Source organism: Ranitomeya variabilis, chromosome 1 (genome assembly GCF_051348905.1).
Source record: "Ranitomeya variabilis isolate aRanVar5 chromosome 1, aRanVar5.hap1, whole genome shotgun sequence".
NCBI classification, from domain to species: domain Eukaryota; kingdom Metazoa; phylum Chordata; class Amphibia; order Anura; family Dendrobatidae; genus Ranitomeya; species Ranitomeya variabilis.
In genome coordinates, this window is record NC_135232.1 from 815868784 (window position 1) to 815892730 (window position 23947).

General features: G+C 44.7%; 1 protein-coding gene across 2 annotated transcripts in view; it reads left to right on the forward strand.

The window, feature by feature from the left end:
* The window catches only part of BMP3 (bone morphogenetic protein 3), a 186869-nt gene that overhangs the window by 109509 nt on the left and 53413 nt on the right, over positions 1-23947 (forward strand). The window contains exon 1 of one of the 2 annotated variants that reach the window (XM_077274589.1): positions 17115-17686. The exons of the other annotated variant lie outside the window; for it this stretch is intronic. Coding sequence (XP_077130704.1) covers positions 17677-17686 — 10 coding nt within the window. The 5' untranslated portion in view covers positions 17115-17676. Of the gene's footprint in view, positions 1-17114; positions 17687-23947 lie in introns of those variants that run through there. 2 annotated transcript variants of the gene reach the window in all.

The following is a 23947-nucleotide window of genomic DNA, read 5'->3' on the forward strand; positions in this document are numbered from 1 at the left end:
ATTCTCATCTTCTCTCCAGATATTGACTCCCACCGGATAGATGTTGGCAGAGTCTTCGACCTCTTACGGGCAAACTCCCTCTATGCAAAGTTGGAGAAGTGTATGTTTGAGCAGGAGTCTTTACCTTTCCTGGGCTATATCATCTCCGCCCAGGGATTGGCTATGGATCCTGCCAAACTACAAGCTGTGATGGACTGGCAAGAACCCCATTCTCTTAAAGCGGTGCAGCGCTTTATGGGGTTCATAAATAACTATCGTCAGTTTATTCCCCACTTCTCAACTTTGGTAGCTCCCTTGGTAGCCCTCACCAAGAAGGGAGCAAATCCCAAATTGTGGTCTGAAGAGGACACCAAGGCTTTTTCTTCTATTAAGTCTCATTTTGCTAGCGCTCCCATCCTACATCGTCCCGATGTTGATAAGCCATTTATAATGGAGGTGGATGCCTCATCCGTTGGTGCAGGAGCAGTCCTCTTCCAAAAGGATGCTCAAGGTCGGAAACATCCTTGCTTCATCTTCTCCAAGACCTTCACACCAGCGGAGAGGAATTATTCCATCGAGGACAGGGAGTTGCTAGCAATCAAGTTAGCCTTCTCGGAGTGGAGACATCTTTTGGAGGGGGCTCGCTTTCCCTTCCAGGTCTTCTCAGACCACAAAAATTTGGTTTATTTACAAACAGCCCAGCGGCTAAATTCTCATCAGGCCAGATGGTCCTTGTTCTTCTCCCGGTTCCACTTCACCCTCCATTATCTTGCTGGGGAGAAGAACATTTGTGCTGATGCCCTCTCTCACTCCATTGTGTCATCTGAGGAGGAGGAAGGGAAGCCTCGGCTTATTGTCCCTTCTGAGAGCTTGAGAACCGTAGCTCCGGTTTCGCTAGAGTCTGTGCCTCCGGGCAAGACTTTTGTACCCATTAATTTGTGACCGGAGGTTCTCTCTTGGGCACATTCGTCCAGGGTGGGTGGACACTTTTGGACAAAGAGGACATCTGAGCTGCTGGCGAGGACGTACTGGTGGCCACATATGGTCCGTGACGTCGGAGATTATATTCGGGCGTGTGTCTCCTGCGCCAAAAATAAGTCTCCTCGACAACGGCCAGCTGGGTTACTCTATCCCTTGCCAGTGGCAGACAAGCCCTGGGAGATGGTCTTGATAGACTTTGTGGTGGGTTTGCCCAAGTCTCGTGGCTGTACCATCATTTGGGTTATCACCGATCATTTTTCTAAAATGGTGCATTTGGTGCCGCTTCCACGGCTACCTTCTGCACGGGCCTTGGCAGCGTTGTTCATAAAACACATCTTCCGCCTACACGATATGCCGGACAAAATTGTCAGTGACCGGGGTCCCCAGTTTGCATCTCGGTTCTGGAGAGAGCTTTGTCGTCTTCTCAGCATTGAGTTGAATCTCTGTTCCACGTATCATCCCGAGACGAATGGGTTGATAGAGAGGGCCAACCAGACCTTGGTCACATATCTGCGAAATTTTGTCTCAGCCAGGCAGGATGACTGGGCTTCCCTGCTACCGTGGGTGGAGTTTGCGCTGAACAACACTGTAGCCGACTCCACTGGACAAACCCCATTCCTCCTTAACTATGGTCAGCATCCGCGGGTACCTGTGCCTATGCCCATGTCTTCCGCTGACTCCAGGGTGGCAGACTGGGCTGTGGAGGCACGGGATATTTGGGACTGCACTCAGGATGCCATTTGGGCCTCCAAGGAGAGAATGAGGTCCTCCGCCGATGCACATCGGCGCCCCGCTCCGACCTTTGCTCCTGGCGACTTGGTGTGGCTCTCCGCCCGTAACATTAGGCTGCGAGTTGAGTCCACTAAGTTTGCACCTCGCTACTTGGGCCCTTTCAAGGTCCTTGAACAGGTTAACCCTGTGGTCTACCGTTTAGCCCTTCCACCATGACTGGGTATCACCGACACCTTTCATGTGTCCCTCTTGAAACCCATATACATGTCTCAGTTTTCCGAGTCATCTGCCGGGACATCGGGTTCGTCTACGGACGATTACGAGGTGAACGCTATTTTGGGGTGCAAGGTGGTACGTGGCAAAAAAATTTATTTGGTGGACTGGAAGGGTTATGGTCCTGAGAGCCTGCTGAGCACATTCAGGCTCCTCAGCTCATTGCTGCCTTCGAGCGTAGCGGGGTCCAGGGGGGGGGGTAATGTTAGGGGTTGAGTTCCCACCTCTGCACAGGGGAAATCTCAGGCCATCTCCACTGCGGTCTCCCATTCTTCTTCTGCTGCAGTGGAGACTGCTCAGCGGAGACGTCGGTCCCAGTGTCTCGCTCAGTCTGACTCTGTGCAAAGGGTTACTGCTGCTTTTCCAGCTTCTGCCATTGAAGCCAGTGCTGGGCAGCGGCGAGCAGATGCTTTTGGGACTAAGTCCTGCTTTTCTCCTTCTGAGCATGCCCAGGGTAAGATCTCTCATTGGAGATCGAGGGTCACATGCTTGGATACTGCAGCAAAGCCCATTGGTTCTCCAGGAAGGTTCTGAAGGTGCTCAGGCTCTGTGGCAGCCTCTCATTGGTCCTTCTAGGAAGGTGTTGTACTTGCTGCAGCTTTATAAGGTGCGGCCATGTGCTAGTATCAATGCATGTTATGAGTTTTGCGCCAATGTGGTCACGCTTGTGTGGATTCAGGAACCCGGCTGAAATAAGCCACTTAGAATACCGACACCTCCGGTGAGGAGATTGTGTGTATGGTTTCAGGGCCCCAGCTGAAATAAGCCACCTAGAATACTGGCACCTCCAGTGAGGAGATTGTATGTTTGCCTCCTTGACTGCGTGACCACAAGCTGCTATCTGCTCAGCAGCTACTGTGTATTCCTGTGGAGTTTAAAGGCCCCGTCACACACAGCGACGCTGCAGCGATACAGACAACGATGCTGATCGCTGCAGCGTCGCTGTTTTGTCGCTGTGTGGTCGCTGGGGAGCTGTCACACAGACAGCTCTCTCCAGTGACCAACGATCAGGGGAACGACTTCGGCATCATTGAAACTGTCTTCAACGATGCCGAAGTCCCCCTGCAGCACCCGGGTAACCAGGGTAAACATCGGGTTACTAAGCGCAGGGCCGCGCTTAGTAACCCGATGTTTACCCTGGTTACCAAAAAAAACAAACAGTACATACTCACCATCTGATGTCCGTCAGGTCCCTTGCCGTCTGCTTCCTGCTCTGACTGAGTGCCGCCGTACAGTGAGAGCAGAGAGCAGCGGTGACGTCACTGCTGTGCTGTTCTCTCACTGTACAGCGGCACTCAGTCAGAGCAGGAAGCAGGCGGCAAGGGACCTGACGGACATCAGATGGTGAGTATGTACTGTTTTTTTTTTTTTACATTTACGCTGGTAACCAGGGTAAACATCGGGTTACTAAGCGCGGCCCTGCGCTTAGTAACCCGATGTTTACCCTGGTTACCAGTGAAGACATCGCTGGATCGGTGTCACACACACACCGATTCAGCGATGTCAGCGGGACCTCAACGATCAAAAAACGGCCCAGGCCATTCCGACACGACCAGCGATCTCGCAGCAGGGGCCTGGTCGCTGGTACGTGTCACACATAGCGAGATCGCTACTGAGGTCGCTGTTGCGTCACAAAACTTGTGACTCAGCAGCGATCTCGCTAGCGATCTCGCTATGTGAGACAGGGCCTTAACAGGACACAGTCCTTTCTTTGTAGCGACTCTGTGAAGCAACAGAGTTCGCTTCTACCGCCATATAGTGCCGCCGTTTGCCAGCAGCAGGTTCTTTTCCTGCACGGTGGACCCTGGGCTGCGAACGCACCAAATAACATCTCTATATTTACTCGGTGCGTTCCGCCAGCCCTAACAATTAGGTTTAGGGGTGTGTCAGGGTTAGGGTTACCGTTGGGATTAGTGTTAGCGATGTGTTTGGATTAGGGTTTCAGTTATAATTGGGGGGTTTCCACTGTTTAGGCACATCAGGGGCTCTCCAAACGCGACATGGCGTCCAATCTCAATTCCAGCCAATTCTGCGTTGAAAAAGTAAAACAGTGCTCCTTCCCTTCCGAGCTCTCCCGTGTGCCCAAACAGGGGTTTACCCGAACATATGGGGTATCAGCGTACTCAGGACACATTGGACAACAACTTTTGGGGTCCAATTTCTTCTCTTACCCTTGGGAAAATAAAAAATTGGGGGCGAAAATATCATTTTTGTGAAAAATATGATTTTTTATTTTTACGGTTCTGCATTATAAACTTCTGTGAATCACTTAATGAGTCAAAGTGCTCACCACACATCTAGATAAGTTCCTTAGGGGGCCTACTTTCCAAAATGGTGTCACTTGTTGGGGGGATTTCAATGTTTAGGCACATCAGGGGCTCTCCAAACGCAACATGGCGTCCCATCTCTATTCCAGTCAATTTTGCATTGAAAAGTCAAATGGTGCTCCTTCGCTTCCGAGCTCTGCCATGTGCCCAAACAGTGGTTTACCCCCACATATGGGGTATCGGCGTACTCCGGACAAATTGTACAACAACTTTTGGGGTCCATTTTCTCCTGTTACCCTTGGTAAAATAAAACTAATTGGAGCTGAAGTAAATTTTTTGTGAAAAAAAATTAAATGTTCATTTTTATTTAAACATTCCAAAAATTCCTGTGAAACACCTGAAGGGTGTTAGGAGTCGAGTTTCCTCTGCTGCACAGGGGGAATCTCGATCCGTCTCTGCTGCGGTCTCCCATTCTCCTTCGGCCGCAGTGGAGCCTGTTCAGCGGAGACGTCGGTCCCAGCGTCTCACTGAGTCTGATTCAGTGCAAAGGGTTTTTGCTGCCTCTCCAGGCTCTGCTATTGCACCCTGCACTGATCTACGGCGAACAGGCTTTTCTGGGACTAAGTCCTGCTTTGCACACACTGAGCATGCCCAGGGTAAGATCTCTCAGTGGAGATCGAGGGTCACATATTCAGGTACTGCAGCCAAGTCTATTGGTCTTTCTAGGAAGGTCCTGTAGGTACGCAGACTCAGTAGCAGACTCTCATTGGTCCTCTTCTTTAAGGTCCTGTACATACTGCAGCTATTTAAGGTCGCACGGCCATGCGCTAGTATCTTCTAAAGTTACATGCTTTGCGCCACTGTGGTCATATGCGTGAATGTGTTCAGGGACCCGGCTGAAATAAGCCCCTAGAATGCTGGCACCTCCGGCGAGGAGTGTTATGTGCATGCATGACCACTGACTGCTCTCTTCTGGGTTTTTAGCCTGTGTCTCTGTGAGAGTTAACAGGGCACAGAGCTTTGCTTTCTCGGCCGCTCTGTGAAGCTAACAGAGCTGGTTAATACCGCCATATAGTGCCGCCATTTACTTAGCGGCAGGATATTTCCTGCACGGTGGATCCCGGGTTGCGAACGCACCAATCACATCAATAAATATATTCGGTGCGTTACGCAAACCCTAACAAAGGGTTAATAAACTTCTTGAATGTGGTTTTGAGCACATTGAGGGGTGCAGTTTTTAGAATGGTGTCACACTTGGTTATTTTCTATCATATAGACCCCTCAAAATGACTTCAAATGAGATGTGGTCCCTAAAAAAATGGTGTTGTAAAAATGAGAATTTGCTTGTCAACTTTTAACCCTTATAACTCCCTAACAAAAAAAAATGTTGGTTCCAAAATTGTGCTGATGTAAAGTAGACATGTGGGAAATGTTTCTTATTAAGTATTTTGTGTGACATATCTCTGTGATTTAATTGCATAAAAATTCAAAGTTGGAAAATTGCAAAATATTCAAAATTTTCGCCAAATTTCTATTTTTTTCACAAATAAACACAGGTAATATCAAAGAAATTTTACCACTATCATGAAGTACAATATGTCTCGAGAAAGCAATGTCAGAATCGCCAAGATTAATTGAAGCGTTCCAGAGTTATAACCTCATAAAGGGACAGTGGTCAGAATTGTAAAAATTATCCCGGTCATTAACGTGCAAACCACCCTCGGGGCTTAAGGGGTTAATACTGCAATCAAACTGCAGAAAGTGATAGTCTCATAGTGGGACTAAGTAAAAAAGTAAAAAAAAAAGCGAAAAAAGTTGTAAAAAATATTTATTTGAAAAATCACAAAATGATAAAAATAAGAAAATATATTGTACCCATAAATAAATATTATTATACAAAAAAACAATTAAAGTACTTAAAAGTACACATATTTGATATTGTCGCATCTGGAACGACCTGACCTATAAAACTTAACACAACTAAAAAACAAATGAACAATGCAAAAAACTATGCTTTATCATCATACCGCCAAGTAGAATAAAACGCAATCAAAGAGACAAATGCAAATATAATGGTGTCGCTAAAGCCGTAATCTTGTCCCGCAAAAATCAATAGTGCTCCGTCCCTCCCGAGTTTCACCGCATGGCTAAGCAGTACTCTACAGCCACATTTAGAGTATTTCTACATTCAGTAGAAATTGTAGGACAAATTTTGGTGTCATTTTTACCAATTGGGGTAAAACAAAATTTTGGTGGTAAAAATAAATTAATTTTTTTCTTTATTGCCCAATGGTATAAAATTCTGTTACCCACCTGTTATGTCAATATGATAACTGCACCCCTAGATGAATTAACTGAGATGTGTAGTTTGTAAAATGGGGTCTCTTATGGGGGGTTCTGCTGTTTTGACAACTCAGTGGCTCTGCTACTGTGACATGGCACCCTCAAACCAGTCCATAAAAATGTGAACTCCAATATGGTGCTTCTTCCCTTCTGAGCTTTGCACTGTGACTCAAAAGTTTTCGACAACATATGGTGTATCGGTGTTCTCAGGAGAAATTGCACATCACATTTTGGGATCCATTTTCCCCTGCTATCCTTGTGAAAATAAAAAAAAATTGGGACTAAACATTTTTGTGGGAAAAATTTGATTTTTATTTATTTTCACTGCTCTACGTTATAAACTTTTGTGAAGCAGCTGGGGGTTCAAGGTACTTACCACACATCTAGATATATTACTTGAGGGGTTTAGATACATTACTTGACAGGTCTAGCTTCCAAAATGGTGTCACTTGTGAGGGTTTTCCACTGTTTAGGCACATCAGGGGCTTTCCAAACAAGATTTGACACCGGTGGACCATTCCATCAAAGTCTGTATTCCAAAAAGTCACTCATTCTTTTATGAGCCCTGCCATGAGCCTGTACAAATGGGGTATCGGTGTACTCAGGTGAAATTGCACAATTGTGGGGTCCATTTTTTCCAGTAGCTTTCCTCTACATATTGGGTATCTTTGTACTCAGGAGAAATTGCACAACAAATTGTATGGTGCAATTTCTCCTGTTACCCTTGTGAAATTGGAAAATTTGGGGCTAAAAGACATTTTTTGTGGAGAAAATGTGATATTTTTGTTTTCAAGACTCAATGTTATAAACTTCTGTGAAGCACCTGGAGGTTCAAGGTACTCACCAAACATGTAAGTAGGTTCTCAGAGGGGTCTAGTTTCCAAAATGGTGTCACTTGTGCCACTGTTTAGGCACATCAAAGGCTTTCCAAGTGCGACATGGAGTCCACTAATTATTCAAGCAAATTTTGCATTCAAAAAGTCAAATGGCGCTCCTTCCCTTCAAAGCCCTGCTGTGCATCCAAACAGTATTTTTCCCCCACTTATGAGGTACCAGCACACTTAGGAGAAATAGCTCAACAAATTTTGTGGTCCACTTTATCTTATTATCCTTGCAAAAATAAAAAATTGGGGTATTTTTTTCACAAATCAACGCAAGTCATATTGAAGAAATTTTACCATAATCGTAAAGTACAATATGTCATGAAAAAATAATCTCAGAATTACTGGGATCCGTTGAAGCATTCCACAGTTCTTAATCTTTTATAAAGGTTCAGCGAATGTGCCCAATCTCCATTAACTTAAGTGGGAGGCCCAACCAAACGTATACAAAACACCTTAAGGCTATGTTCACACTTTATAAAATACACCAACCTTGCGGACATATTTATTATTTGAAAAATCCCTTCTACCTGGTGTGCTCATAGCAACCACTTGGGAAAGGAAAAATAGAGGGCAAAACTCCCACATGATATACCATATAACTTCAAGGGAGCATGATGCCCCAGGATGGAAAAATGCACAGCATAATCAATTATTTATGCAAATATATAAATTTATTAACAAAATACAAACAAAAATAACACTGGTATTGCGGAGGATAAGGTGTATGACACAAATGTCCACCAGCACAGAACTATGCACAAAAGATCATGTAACAGGGCTGCGAGATAAACGGCATAGATAATGTGTGCAGTAACAACACAAAACGGGCAGTAAAGTGCATATCATGAGAATATAAAGTAAAAAGGGGGAGGAGAACATCTGGTTCAGGCTCCCGAGGAAGCAATCAACGCGAAACGCGCGTCGGGGCTTCATTTTTTATGGACACCTTGCACTGAACGCTGCACAATATGGGTAAGCCTCACTTTAGGATAATGGCTTAAGCCATATTTATCCTTTCGGGCATATTGCAATAGGGGTATTTATTAGGCGGACTCTATTTCCCCCCTGTCAGAGGTGGGTTGGTCACTGTACCATTAAAAACCAGATGTTCTCCTCCCCCTTTTTACTTTATATTCTCATGATATGCACTTTACTGCCCGTTTTGTGTTGTTACTGCACACATTATCTATGCCGTTTATCTCGCAGCCCTGTTACATGATCTTTTGTGCATAGTTCTGTGCTGGTGGACATTTGTGTCATACACCTTATCCTCCGCAATACCAGTGTTATTTTTGTTTGTATTTTGTTAATAAATTTATATATTTGCATAAATAATTGATTATGCTGTGCATTTTTCCATCCTGGGGCATCATGCTCCCTTGAAGTTATATGGTATATGTTCACACTTTGCGGTTTTTGCTGCGGATCCGCAGCGGATTTGACGCTGCGGATCCGCAGCAGTTTTCCATGCAGGGTACAGTACAATGTTACCCTATGGAAAACAAAAACCGCTGTGCCCACATTGCGGAAAATCCCTTTAAAAACCACGCGGAATTGCTGCAGAGAAAAAGAAGGAGCATGTCACTTCTTTCTGCGGATTCAGCAGCGGTTTTCAACATGCACCAATAGGAAAGTGCTGTTGAAAACCCGCAGAGGAATCCACAGAAGAAACCGCAGGAAAATCCGCAGTGAAAACCGCAGCGGTTTTGCACTGCGGTTTTTCCAAATCCGCTGCGGAAAAATCCGCAGCAAAATCTGCAAAGTGCGAACAAGCCCTAAGAGTGACAAAAAGCTACCAAATCAGCTAAAATTAGGGGCAGAGACCATAGAAAGCGGCATCAATTGACCCACAGTAGAAATTTGCAAATGGCACAGCAGCAGTCAGCCATGGGCCATGCATGAGATAGCAGGGTCTGGGTCAGCATTTACAGCTTTAAATTAAAGTTTCAATGAAGACCTGGTGGTTAAGGAAGTGGTGTGTTGTGGATTCTGTTTGCGGGCTCCCTCTGGTGGTTACTGCTGGTACTGGGTGACTTTGGTGGGTTGCGGCCTTTGGTTTCCATCTGTCCATCAGAGGCTGGGTGTTTCCTATTTTACCTGGCCTTTCTGTCATTTCCCTTGCCGGCTATCAATGTGTTCAGATGTGCTCTGTTTGGTTCCTGCCTACCTGCTCCCAGATCTTTCAGGATAAGCTAAGTGCTGATTTTCAGTTGTTTGGTTTTTTTGTCCAGCTTGCTTAGAATGTCTCTTTGTTAGCTGGTTGCTCTAGTGGACTGAGGTTCTCCCCATGTGCCATGAGTTGGCACATGGGTTCTTGTAATCTCAGGATGGTTTTTTTGATTAGGGTTTTTTGCTGACCGCTCAGTCCCCTTTTGTGTCATTCTGCTTTCTAGTTTTCAGCGGGCCTCTATTTGCTAAAGCTATATACATCATCTCTATGTGTGTGCCTTCCTCTCATTTCACCGTCAATACATGTGGGGGGCAACTATACCTTTGGGGTTAATTCCTCTGGAGGCAAGTGAGGTCTTTGTTTTCTCTGCAGTACTAGTTAGCTCTTAGGCTGGTGCGTGGCGTCTAGAACCAACGTAGGCACGCTCCCTGGCTATCTCTAGTTGCGTTTGTCAGGCGTAGGGCAGCGGTCAGCCCAGGTTCCATCACCCTAGAGCTCGTCCGATATTTATTATACCTTGCTTATCCTGTGCTATCCCTAGCCATTGGGGATTCATGACAGTATAGCCGGCCCACAAGGTGTTAATTGTTTGGGCTGAAGCAGGAGATAAGAAGTGTTCAAGGGAAATTTTATTTTTTTTTTTTTTTCCCTTCAGAGTTTTGCTGCCTAGCCCTTAATTGCTGTCTAGCTGCTTCTTACCTCCTCTTAACCCTTGAATGGCTCTGATCTTAGCCGTTTATCATGGATGTCCAGAGTTTGGCTTCCAGCCTGAGTAATCTCGCGGCAAAGGTTCAAAACATACAGGATTTCGTGGTTCACACTCCCATGTCTGAACCAAGAATTCCTATTCCAGAGTTCTTTTCTGGGGATAGATCTACCTTCCTGAATTTCAGGAACAATTGTAAATTGTTTCTCTCTTTGAAATCTCGCTCCTCTGGAGACCCTGCTCAACAGGTCAAGATTGTTATATCGTTCCTACGGGGCGACCCTCAGAATTGGGCATTTGCATTGGCACCAGGGGATCCTGCATTGCTCAGTGTGGATGCGTTTTTTCTGGCATTGGGATTGCTCTATGAGGAACCTAACCTAGAGATTCAGGCTGAAAAGGCTTTATTAGCCCTCTCTCAGGGGCATGATGAAGCGGAAATATATTGTCAGAAATTTCGGAAATGGTCGGTGCTTACTCAGTGGAATGAGTGCGCCCTGGCTGCAAACTTCAGAAATGGTCTTTCTGAGGCCATTAAGGATATTATGGTGGGGTTCCCTGCGCCTACAGGTCTGAATGAGTCTATGGCTATGGCCATTCAGATTGATCGGCGTTTACGGGAGCGCAAACCCGTGCACCAGTTGGCGGTGTCTTCTGAACAGGCACCTGAGTCTATGCAATGTGATAGAATTCAGTCCAGAAGTGAACGGCAAAATTATAGGCGGAGAAATGGTTTGTGTTTTTATTGTGGTGATTCAGCTCATGTTATATCAGCATGCTCTAAACGCACAAAAAGGGTTGATAAATCTTTTGCCATTGATACTCTGCAGTCTAAGTTCATTCTGTCTGTGACTCTGATTTTTTCACTGTCTTCCATTTCCGTCGATGCCTATGTGGATTCAGGCGCTGCCCTGAGTCTTATGGATTGGTCATTTGCTAAACGCTGCGGTTTTAGTCTAGAGCCTCTGGAAGTTCCTATTCCTCTGAAGGGAATTGATTCTACACCATTGGCTATGAATAAACCGCAGTATTGGACACAAGTGACCATGCGCATGACTCCCGTTCATCAGGAGGTGATTCGCTTCCTTGTACTGTATAATTTACATGATGTACTAGTGCTTGGTCTGCCATGGTTACAAACTCATAATCCTGTCCTGGACTGGAAAACAATGTCTGTGCTAAGCTGGGGATGTCAGGGGGTTCATGATTATGCACCTCCGATTTCTATCGCTTCATCTACTCCTTCGGAGATCCCTGCGTTTTTGTCGGATTATAGGGATGTTTTTGAGGAGCCTAAGCTCAATTCGCTCCCTCCTCATAGAGAGTGTGACTGTGCTATAGAATTGATTCCTGGCAGTACGTTCCCTAAGGGTCGTTTATTTAATCTGTCACTGCCAGAGCATACTGCTATGCGGAATTATATTAAGGAGTCCTTGGAAAAGGGACATATTCGTCCATCTTCGTCCCCTCTGGGAGCAGGTTTTTTTTTCGTGGCAAAAAAAGATGGTTCCCTGAGGCCTTGTATAGATTATCGCCTTCTGAATAAGATTACAGTCAAATACCAGTATCCATTGCCATTACTTACGGATTTGTTTGCTCGCATTAAGGGGGCTAGGTGGTTCACTAAAATAGATCTTCGTGGTGCGTATAATCTGGTGCGGATAAAACAGGGTGATGAGTGGAAAACCGCATTTAATACGCCTGAGGGCCATTTTGAGTATTTGGTAATGCCTTTTGGACTCTCCAATGCTCCGTCAGTCTTTCAGTCCTTTATGCACAATATTTTCCGTGAATATCTGGATAAGTTTATGATTGTGTATTTGGATGATATTTTGGTGTTTTCTGATGACTGGGAGTCTCATGTTCTACAGGTCAGGAAGGTGTTTCAGGTTTTGCGGGCCAATTCTCTGTTTGTGAAGGGCTCAAAGTGTCTCTTCGGAGTCCAGAAGATTTCTTTTTTGGGGTACATTTTTTCTCCTTCTACTATTGAGATGGATCCCGTTAAGGTTCAGGCTATTTGTGACTGGACACAACCTACATCTGTTAAGAGCCTTCAGAAGTTCTTGGGGTTTGCTAATTTTTATCGTCGGTTCATTGCTAATTTTTCCAGTATTGTTAAACCTTTGACTGATTTGACTAAAAAGGGTGCTGATGTTGCTGATTGGTCTCCTGCGGCCGTGGAGGCCTTTCGGGAACTTAAGCGCCGGTTTTCTTCTGCTCCTGTGTTGTGTCAACCAGATGTTTCACTTCCTTTTCAGGTGGAGGTTGATGCTTCCGAGATTGGAGCGGGGGCGGTTTTGTCACAGAGAAGTTCTAATGGCTCGGTGATGAAGCCATGTGCTTTCTTCTCTAGAAAATTCTCGCCCGCCGAGCGCAATTATGATGTGGGTAATCGGGAGCTTTTGGCCATGAAGTGGGCATTTGAGGAGTGGCGTCATTGGCTTGAGGGTGCTAAACATCGCGTGGTGGTCTTGACTGATCACAAGAATCTCATTTACCTTGAGTCTGCCAGGCGTTTGAATCCTAGACAGGCTCGTTGGTCGTTATTTTTTTCTCGTTTCAATTTCGTGGTTTCATACCTGCCAGGTTCAAAGAATGTGAAGGCAGATGCTCTTTCCAGGAGTTTTGTGCCTGACTCTCCTGGAGACACTGGGCCTGCTGGTATCCTTAGGGATGGGGTAATATTGTCCGCCGTATCCCCAGACTTGCGACGCGCATTGCAGGAGTTTCAGGTGGATAAACCGGATCGATGTCCACCAGAAAGACTGTTTGTTCCGGATGATTGGACCAGTAGAGTCATCTCCGAGGTCCATTCTTCTGTGTTGGCTGGTCATCCTGGAATATTTGGTACAAGAGACTTGGTGGCCAGGTCTTTTTGGTGGCCTTCCTTGTCTAGGGATGTGCGTACCTTTGTGCAGTCTTGTGAAGTGTGTGCTCGAGCTAAGCCTTGCTGTTCACGGGCTAGTGGGTTGTTGTTATCCTTGCCCATCCCGAAGAGGCCTTGGACGCACATTTCCATGGATTTTATTTCTGATCTCCCGGTTTCACAGAAAATGTCCGTTATCTGGGTTGTGTGTGACCGCTTTTCTAAGATGGTTCATTTGTTGCCCTTGCCTAAGTTGCCCTCCTCCTCTGAGTTGGTTCCTTTGTTTTTTCAGAACGTGGTTCGTTTGCATGGGATTCCGGAGAACATCGTTTCTGACAGGGGATCCCAGTTTGTGTCTAGATTTTGGCGGACGTTTTGTGCCAAGATGGGCATTGATTTGTCTTTCTCGTCTGCATTCCATCCTCAGACGAATGGCCAGACGGAGCGAACTAATCAGACCTTGGAAACTTATTTGAGGTGTTTTGTTTCTGCTGATCAGGATGACTGGGTTGCTTTTTTGCCACTGGCCGAATTTGCTCTTAATAATCGGGCTAGTTCGGCCACGTTGGTCTCTCCTTTTTTTTTGTAATTCGGGGTTTCATCCTCGTTTTTCCTCTGGTCAGGTGGAGTCTTCGGATTGTCCTGGAGTGGATGTGGTGGTGGACAGGCTACATCACATTTGGAATCAGGTGGTGGACAATTTGAAGTTATCTCAGGAGAAGACTCAGCAGTTTGCTAATCGCCGTCGCCGCGTGGGTCCCCGACTTCTTGTTGGGGACTTGGTGTGGTTGTCTTCTCGTTTTGTCCCTATGAAGGTCTCTTCTCCTAAGTTCAAGCCTCGGTTCATCGGTCCTTATAGGATCTCGAAGATTCTTAACCCTGTATCTTTCCGTTTGGATCTCCCAGCATCGTTCGCTATTCATAGTGTGTTCCATCGGTCGTTGTTGCGGAGGTATGAGGTGCCTGTTGTTCCTTCGGTCGAACCTCCTGCTCCAGTGCTGGTGGAGGGAGAATTGGAGTATGTTGTTGAGAAGATCTTGGATTCTCGTGTTTCCAGATGCAAACTCCAGTATTTGGTTAAGTGGAAGGGTTATGGTCAGGAGGACAATTCCTGGGTGGTCGCCTCCGATGTTCATGCGACTGATTTGGTCCGCGCCTTCCATAGGGCTCGCCCTGATCGCCCTGGGGGTTCTCGTGAGGGTTCGGTGACCCCTCCTCAAGGGGGGGGTACTGTTGTGGATTCTGTTTGCGGGCTCCCTCTGGTGGTTACTGCTGGTACTGGGTGACTTTGGTGGGTTGCGGCCTTTGGTTTCCATCTGTCCATCAGAGGCTGGGTGTTTCCTATTTTACCTGGCCTTTCTGTCATTTCCCTTGCCTACCTGCTCCCAGATCTTTCAGGATAAGCTAAGTGCTGATTTTCAGTTGTTTGGTTTTTTTGTCCAGCTTGCTTAGAATGTCTCTTTGTTAGCTGGTTGCTCTAGTGGACTGAGGTTCTCCCCATGTGCCATGAGTTGGCACATGGGTTCTTGTAATCTCAGGATGGTTTTTTTGATTAGGGTTTTTTGCTGACCGCTCTGTCCCCTTTTGTGTCATTCTGCTTTCTAGTTTTCAGCGGGCCTCTATTTGCTAAAGCTATATACATCATCTCTATGTGTGTGCCTTCCTCTCATTTCACCGTCAATACATGTGGGGGGCAACTATACCTTTGGGGTTAATTCCTCTGGAGGCAAGTGAGGTCTTTGTTTTCTCTGCAGTACTAGTTAACTCTTAGGCTGGTGCGTGGCGTCTAGAACCAACGTAGGCACGCTCCCTGGCTATCTCTAGTTGCGTTTGTCAGGCGTAGGGCAGCGGTCAGCCCAGGTTCCATCACCCTAGAGCTCGTCCGATATTTATTATACCTTGCTTATCCTGTGCTATCCCTAACCATTGGGGATTCATGACAGTGGTGTAAGCATTTTTTGTTGGGATAACAACAAAACCTATGAATTTATACTTCCAAATATATAGAAAACTCCTCAAAACATCAATCGATGTATTCACATTTTACCTATCGCCACATAGTCCTAGATTTGCCACAACATAATAATGTTGCTTAGTGCATCCCGGGCTATATAGATTGAAGAGGAGACCAAATAATAGTCTGTACATATATAACGAAATATAGCAAATTTTATTTTATATATCAAAATAGTACGTGAAATCACATGGACAAGTCAAATACTGTGTGCAAGTACAAAGAAGGCAATCCAAGACAAAACAACAACATCCACCATAGTGGGACTAGCCGGGGGTGCCAATAAGCCAAAGGTACTAGAGATGGAACACATGAAAAACCTCAATGAGAGGAAACATAAATATACCTATGGTGAAGTATATAGATAGCTGAGACCAGGGATATCAAATTATATCTACACAAGTGGAGAAACTATACCAACATATCATCATTAATATAGCATAAGTCCCTAACACAATACACAAATAGTGGAACTTGTATAAGCCTATACCTAAGTATAGTCACCAACTTGTGAAAGAGTCACAACTAGTCATAGCATGAACAAATATTCATGTAGTACCTGTGGCCATAGCTAAAGCTGGTGTATCTCCCCTGCTGTCACGCTGGTGAGCACCTCAACGCGCGTTTCGCCACTAAGGCTTCGTCAGGAGGTGTGGCTAACATGAGGGAAGTGAGTTCCCTATATAGTGCCGTCTATTAGAGTGTATATAGAACTGGTGTGTAATTAGGGCGTTAGTATGGCTATTGGCCATAGGGTCAGCATATTCAAAGCCATACATTTCCTTAGGATTTACTGGTTACAAGGACCTTTCTAGGTCTCCACCAATAGGAGATCTCAAAAAGATCACATGATCAGGTCACATGTACTGGATAATAATAGGTAAGTGCATGAAAGACCTTTGAAGGCTGAACCAATGGCCGTTCTGGATATGATCACATGTTCGCTATTTACAAAAAAATAAAAATAAATAAATAAATAAATTGTAGTATAGTAATGCACCAATCGGCGCGCCTCCTTGTGATACCCCGCTCTCAAAACGGCCAACCCCGGTAACCAGCACCCCGCAGGCTTGGAGAGAGGAAAAATATCATCTCCCCAATCCCCAGGGCAGCCGATCACCGGGCCGGACGCCGGACCGGGGCAGCGCACGCGCACGGCGCGTTTGGGAGCAATAAAGTAATTAAAACAGCCCTAACAATGCAAAGAACAAGATTAGATAGACCAATAACATCATAATAATGATTTACTGGTTGCAAGGACCTTTTGAGGTCTCCACCAATAGGAGATCTCAAAAAGATCACATGATCAGGTCACATGTACCGGATAATAGTAGGTGAGTGCATGAAGGACCTTTGAAGGCTGAACCAATAGCCATTCTGGATATGATCACATGTTGGCTATTTACAAAAAAAAAAATAAAAAAAAAAAATTGTAGTATAGTAATGCACCAATCGGCGCGCCTCCTCGTGATACTGGGGAGATGATATTTTTCCTCTCTCCAGTCCTGCTGGGTGCTGGCAATCGGTCGGCTTTTTTGAGAGCGAGGTATCACGAGGAGGCGCGCCGATTGGTGCATTACAATACTACAATTTATATTTTATTATTATTATAATTTTTTTTTTTTGTAAATAGCCAACATGTGATCATATCCAGAACGGCTATTGGTTCAGCCTTCAAAGGTCCTTCATGCACTCACCTACTATTATCTGGTACATGTGACCTGATCATGTGATCTTTTTGAGATCTCCTATTGGTGGAGACCTCAAAAGGTCCTTGCAACCAGTAAATCATTATTATGATGTTATTGGTCTATCTAATGTTGTTCTTTGCATTGTTAGGGCTGTTTTAATTACTTTATTGCTCCCAGACGCGCCGTGCGCATGCGCTGCCCCGGTCCGGCGTCCGGCCCGGTGATCGGCTGCCCTGGGGATTGGGGAGATGATATTTTTCCTCTCTCCAATCCTGCGGGGTGCTGGTTATCGGGGTCGGCCGTTTTGAGAGCGGGGTATCACGAGGAGGCGCGCCGATTGGTGCATTACTATACTACAATTTATTTTTTAATTTTTTTTTTTTTTTTGTAAATAGCCAACATGTGATCATATCCAGAACGGCCATTGGTTCAGCCTTCAAAGGTCCTTCATGCACTCACCTACTATTATCCGGTACATGTGACCTGATCATGTGATCTTTTTGAGATCTCCTATTAGTGGACACCTAGAAAGGTCCTTGTAACCAGTAAATCCTAAGGAAATGTATGGCTTTGAATATGCTGACCCTATGGCCAATAGCCATACTAACGCCCTAATTACACACCAGTTCCATATACACTCTAATAGACAGCACTATATAGGGAACTCACTTCCCTCATGTTAGCCACACCTCCTGACGAAGCCTTAGTGGCGAAACGTGCGTTGAGGTCCCCACCAGCGTGACAGCAGGGGAGATACACCAGCTTTAGCTATGGCCACAGGTACTACATGAATATTTGTTCATGCTATGACTAGTTGTGACTCTTTCACAAGTTGGTGACTATACTTAGGTATAGGCTTATACAAGTTCCACTATTTGTGTATTGTGTTAGGGACTTCTTATGCTATATTAATGATGATATGTTGGTATAGTTTCTCCACTTGTGTAGATATAATTTGATATCCCTGGTCTCAGCTATCTATATACTTCACCATAGGTATATTTATGTTTCCTCTCATTGAGGTTTTTCATGTGTTCCATCTCTAGTACCTTTGGCTTATTGGCACCTCCGGCTAGTCCCACTATGGTGGATGTTGTTGTTTTGTCTTGGATTGCCTTCTTTGTACTTGCTCACAGTATTTGACTTGTCCATGTGATTTTACGTACTATTTTGATACAGGTCCTTCTCAAAAAATTAGCATATAGTGTTAAATTTCATTATTTACCATAATGTAATGATTACAATTAAACTTTCATATACTATAGATTCATTATCCACCAACTGAAATTTGTCAGGTCTTTTATTGTTTTAATACTGATGATTTTGGCATACAACTCCTGATAACCCAAAAAACCTGTCTCAATAAATTAGCATATCAAGAAAAGGTTCTCTAAATGACCTATTACCCTAATCTTCTGAATCAACTAATTAACTGTAAACACATGCAAAAGATACCTGAGGCTTTTAAAAACTCCCTGCCTGGTTCATTACTCAAAACCCCCATCATGGGTAAGACTAGCGACCTGACAGATGTCAAGAGGGTAAGACCCAGAAAGAAATTTCTCAACAAATAGGCTGTTCCCAGAGTGCTGTATCAAGGCACCTCAATGGTAAGTCTGTTGGAAGGAAACAATGTGGCAGAAAACGCTGTACAACGAGAAGAGGTGACCGGAACCTGAGGAAGCAGTGGACTGAGTCTGGTGTGGAAACATCCAGAGCCACCGTGCACAGGCGTGTGCAGGAAATGGGCTACAGGTGCCGCATTCCCCAGGTAAAGCCACTTTTGAACCATAAACAGCGGCAGAAGCGCCTGACCTGGGCTACAGAGAAGCAGCACTGGACTGTTGCTAAGTGGTCCCAAGTACTTTTTTCTGATGAAAGCAAATTTTGCATGTCATTCGGAAATCAAGGTGCCAGAGTCTGGAGGAAGACTGGGGAGAAGGAAATGCCAAAATGCCTGAAGTCCAGTGTCAAGTACCCACAGTCAGTGATGGTGTGGGGTGCCATGTCAGCTGCTGGTATTGGTCCACTGTGTTTCATCAAGGGCAGGGTCAATGCAGCTAGCTATCAGGAGATTTTGGAACACTTCATGCTTCCATCGGCTGAAATGCTTTATGGAGATGAAGATTTCATTTTTCAGCACGACCTGGCACCTGCTCACAGTGCCAAAACCACTGGTAAATGGTTTACTGACCATGGTATTACTGTGCTCAATTGGCCTGCCAACTCTCCTGACCTGAACCCCATAGAGAATCTGTGGGATATTGTGAAGAGAAAGTTGAGAGACGCAAGACCCAACACTCTGGATGAGCTTAAGGCCACTATTGAAGCATCCTGGGCCTCCATAACATCTCAGCAGTGTCACAGGCTGATTGCCTCCATGCCACGCCGCATTGAAGCAGTCATTTCTGCCAAAGGATTCCCGACCAAGTATTGAGTGCATAACTGAACATTATTATTTGATGGTTTTTTTGTTTGGTATTAAAAAACACTTTTATTTGATTGGTCGGGTGAAATATGCTAATTTATTGAGACAGGTTTTTTGGGTTATCAGGAGTTGTATGCCAAAATCATGAGTATTAAAACAATAAAAGACCTGACAAATTTCAGTTGGTGGATAATGAATCTATAGTATATGAAAGTTTAATTGTAATCATTACATTATGGTAAATAATGAAATTTAACACTATATGCTAATTTTTTGAGAAGGACCTGTATATATAAAAAAATTTGCTATATTTCGTTATATATGTACAGACTATTATTTGGTCTCCTCTTTAATCTATATAGCCCGGGATGCACTAAGCAACATTATTATGTTGTGGCAAATCTAGGACTATGTGGCGATAGGTAAAATTTTTTGTTGGCATCCCTGATACCTCATGCAACAGTTCTATTTTTTTTAAGTCACACTCAGGTAGTACAAACATCAGTTTCAAACAGTACTATTGGTAGAAAATGTAAGGAAAGTAACACAGGTTGTTGACTGATCAACTGACCCACAGTACAACATTTTATAATAGCACACAAGCAGTGAACCATGGGCCACGCATGAGGTATCGAGGTCTGGGCAGCTTTGAATTTCAATTGAAATTTGAAGACTTGGTGGATAATGGAGTGGTGTAAGCCTTCTTTGCTGGGAGACCTGATGCCTCATGCAAAAGTTCAATTTTTTTTCAGCAGCCATACTCAAATGGCACGAACATAAGTTTCATAGAATACTTTTGGTATAAAAGTGTAAGAAAATAACACATGTAGTTGACTGCTCAATTGACCCACAGTAGAACATTTTATAATGGCACAGAAGCAGTCAGCCATGGGCCATGCATGTGGTATCAGTGTCTGGGCCAGCATTTACAACTTTGAATTGAAGTTTCAACGAGTACCTGGTGGTTAAGGAAGTAGTGTAAGCCTTTTTTGCTGGGAGCCCAGATACCTCATACAACACCTCAACATTCAGATGGTACAAACATCAGTTTCATACAGTACAATTGGTAAAAAAAAATGTAATGAAAGTAACGCAGGTAGTTCAGTGAAAGTAAGTGCAGGCCTGCCTGTCTGGGAGCCCTACTTCTACAGGCAACACACATGAAGGAGACCCAAGTTGAATTCTCCACATTTCAAAAAACTGTTGTCACACACCACAAAGGTGGCATCAATTTCCATAGAGTAGAAACAGTATAACAGGCCTCTAACACACCTTTCACTACAGGCAACCCACCAGATGGGGACCCAACTTAGAGTCTCCACATTTCAAAAAATTGTTTGGAGCTCCAGATTCTCCTGCACCATCCTTTTCCAGTCGTTCACAACATGTCAGACTTGTACTCTGTTCTGCTTGATTATGGGTTGCTCTAAGAAATGTGTAAAACGACACAGTAATTGCCACTTCCACTGCTGCTGCTATTGTTTTTGCGTTGACGCCTTGACATTTCCAGGGTTGGATGTCTAGAACTATGATGTATACTGACTGCATCACTGCTATCTTGGGTAAAACCACTTTTTACGATTGTGTACAAGCGAGTTTCGATACTTCAGCATGCGCGCGTCACTTTCCAGAGGGGGGAAACATCTGGCTAAATTTACTCTTGTACCATAGATCTAACAGATGGGCAACCCAGTAGTCAGCACTATTTCTAGCCCTAAGAATACGGGCATTGTGTTTAAGATAGTGCAGCAACAAGGGCTCATATGTCTGGTGCTTCCGTGAGGTCCAAGTCCATGCCGTGTTTGTGGCTGGGTAACACTCATGGTTCCATTCTCCGTTCCCTCCTGCCAACCACGAGCAACAGAGAGAGGTTCATTATCCTCTTCATCTCCTGATTGTTGCGCGTCCATTTCCTCATCCTCGTCTGCCCCCATTTGTTCCTTGCATATTCACTAACAGTTTGTCTGGTACCATGAGCCCCCCTCAATCGCTGTAATCCTCTCTGCTATGGCACCTTCCTGTGCAATGACAGTCCGGAACTTAACAGATATTGTTATCCCTGACGCCTCCTCCCCTGCTTCCATCTTTTCCTCTGGGACCACCGCCTCCTCACGCAGACTATTCAAAGTGTGCTTCAGCATGTAGATGACTAGAATAGTGATGCTTATGATGGCATCGTCAGTGCTATCCTTCTTAGTAGCCATTTCAAAACTGTGTAGAAGGGTGTAGAGGTTCTTTACCTGTGCCCACTCCGCAAACGTAAATTGCGCCACATCTGTACTGCATTGGCCCAGACTCTGCAAAAGGACATAACTGGCAGTCATTGTCGCTGCAACATGTGCACAGTGGAATTCCACCTTGTAAGGAACATTGCAAATCAGTTGGTTAACTGGTTAACTGGATGCAAGTCAATGACCTGTAGGGTGCAATCAGCGGAAGTGAGTACCCAGTGACCGTGCTTTTTGCAGTAGCGCATCCAGGCCAGGATAGTGGCAGAGAAATTGCTGTACCTCCTGGTTGACGTGAGCCATGCAAGGCATGTGTGTGAGGTTGCCCTGGCTTAGGGCCACCACCAACTCTTGAGCTGTGTGACTGCGATTTTCAGGGCAAATCAACTAACACTGACTGATTACGGTGAGCCATGGCTGCACAGTATGGAGGTGGAGGGGATTCTATCTGCACTGTTGGAATGCATGTCTGATTAAGGGAGAGGTTGAAGGCAGAGGTGAAGGACCTAAAGGACATGGAGGAGCCAGAAGCAGTGGAGTAAGCGTTAGTTTCAGAGGTTTGTACCGCAAGCCTTAGGGATTCAAAGACTTGTGACTGGGCAACTGGTATTGGAGGACTGAGATGGCCATCAACTTTCTGAATTCGTCTGTATCCACAGGCGGAAAGGCAGCATTTCCATGGCTAACAGATTGGAGATAGTGAATTTCAAGCTCTTGGCATTGGCATGTGCAGGAGGAATCATTCTTTTACATGACCACAACTGTCGGATCGAGGACTGGCTGCTGTGCTGAGAGAGGGAGGAGTATGGTGAACAGGAAAAACTGCTGGACTGTGAGTGAGGTGCAGGCAGACCTGTTATGGTGGATTGAGAAAGATGTATTGTGCTAGTCGACACAAAAACAGCAGGCATGTCCACTTCTGTTCTGTAACAGGTGACGGGCTCTCACTCACCCCAACTGTAGGGGGTTAGCAAGTTGATTTTCTGTGGCAGGAAGCATGTGTGAGAACACTTGGCATGGTGACGGTGGAGGAAAAAACAGCAGATGTGCTTGATATAATGGCCGAAGGTTGGTGAGGCCCGCTATTCGGCTTTTTAGCACAGTAAGATTCCCAGACTAAGGTATGTTGATTGCACATGTGGTGGTTCATGCATGTAGTTGTCAAATTATTGCAACTTTTGCCTCTACTGAGTTTTTTTGCTGTTTCAGATTTGGCAGATAACGTGAGTTGGGTCACCCTTTGCGGTCTCAAAAAAAGTCCCAGGCTGGGCAATCCTTGCCACCCCTGCAAACTGCACACTCGCGACTGGTGCTCGCCACAGCCAGAGTTGTGGCTGACAATGCAGTGCATGTAGTGATTGCATTACTTCATGTCTGCGGGTATCTCACAACCCTAGGCCCAGACCTGTCAGTCACCTGTAACTAAATTAATAATCAGTATTTATTGGCTGATATAGTGTGGCTAGACCAAAGAATTAACACAGAGGATTTTGATTATAAAATGAGGTCTGGTGCCTGCACAAGAGTATCAACTTAACCCCTTCATGACCGGAGGTATTTTCGGGTGTTTTTACGTTTGCTCCCCTTCTTCCAGAGCCATAACTTTTTTATTTTTCAGTCAAAATGGCCATCTGAGTGCTTGTTTTTTGCGGGACAAGTTGTACTTTTAGTTTCAACAATTTTTAATTCAGAAAATATCATTAAACATGAGTAACATAGATCATAAAGTTCAAGGATCCCCTGGCAGGGGGAAATATATGACGGATTAAGGAAAAAAAAATACAATATCCTTGTTGGTATAGTCATAGTTGTAGAAATCCAATATATAACAATTTTAACTCAAATATATCTGGGTTAATGAGAGGGGGAAGGGAAAAAGGGGGGATAATGAACATCGAGTGTTAGCGATGAGAGTTAATTTGACATGAGTTGCTAAATTATATAAATCAAACGTTAAAGTCATCAATAAGTATTGATATAGTTATGTGTTATGTGGCTAGAGACATTATTCTAGAAAGGTCGTCATCATTCTGTGCTTGGATCCAAGGATCCCATATGCTTCGAAACGTATCGATAGAGTCGGAATTAGTGGCCTCGATTTTTTTCATATAGCATTATTAAGTTAATCCTTCTCTTCACCTGGGTTATAGACAGCGTATTAGTTTTCCATTGTCCAGCTATATGGTTTCTGGCTGCCATAGTAATAAAGTCAATAAGACGACAAATTTTATTGCTAGCATTAATTGGTCTGTCTCCTAAAAGTAATACTGTCGGTGTTAGAAGCAACTCCTTTTTTAGAACTGTGTTAATTATTTTTATTACATCTTTCCAGAGAGACTTCACTATTGGGCATGTCCACCAGATGTGAAGTGTATCTCCCACATC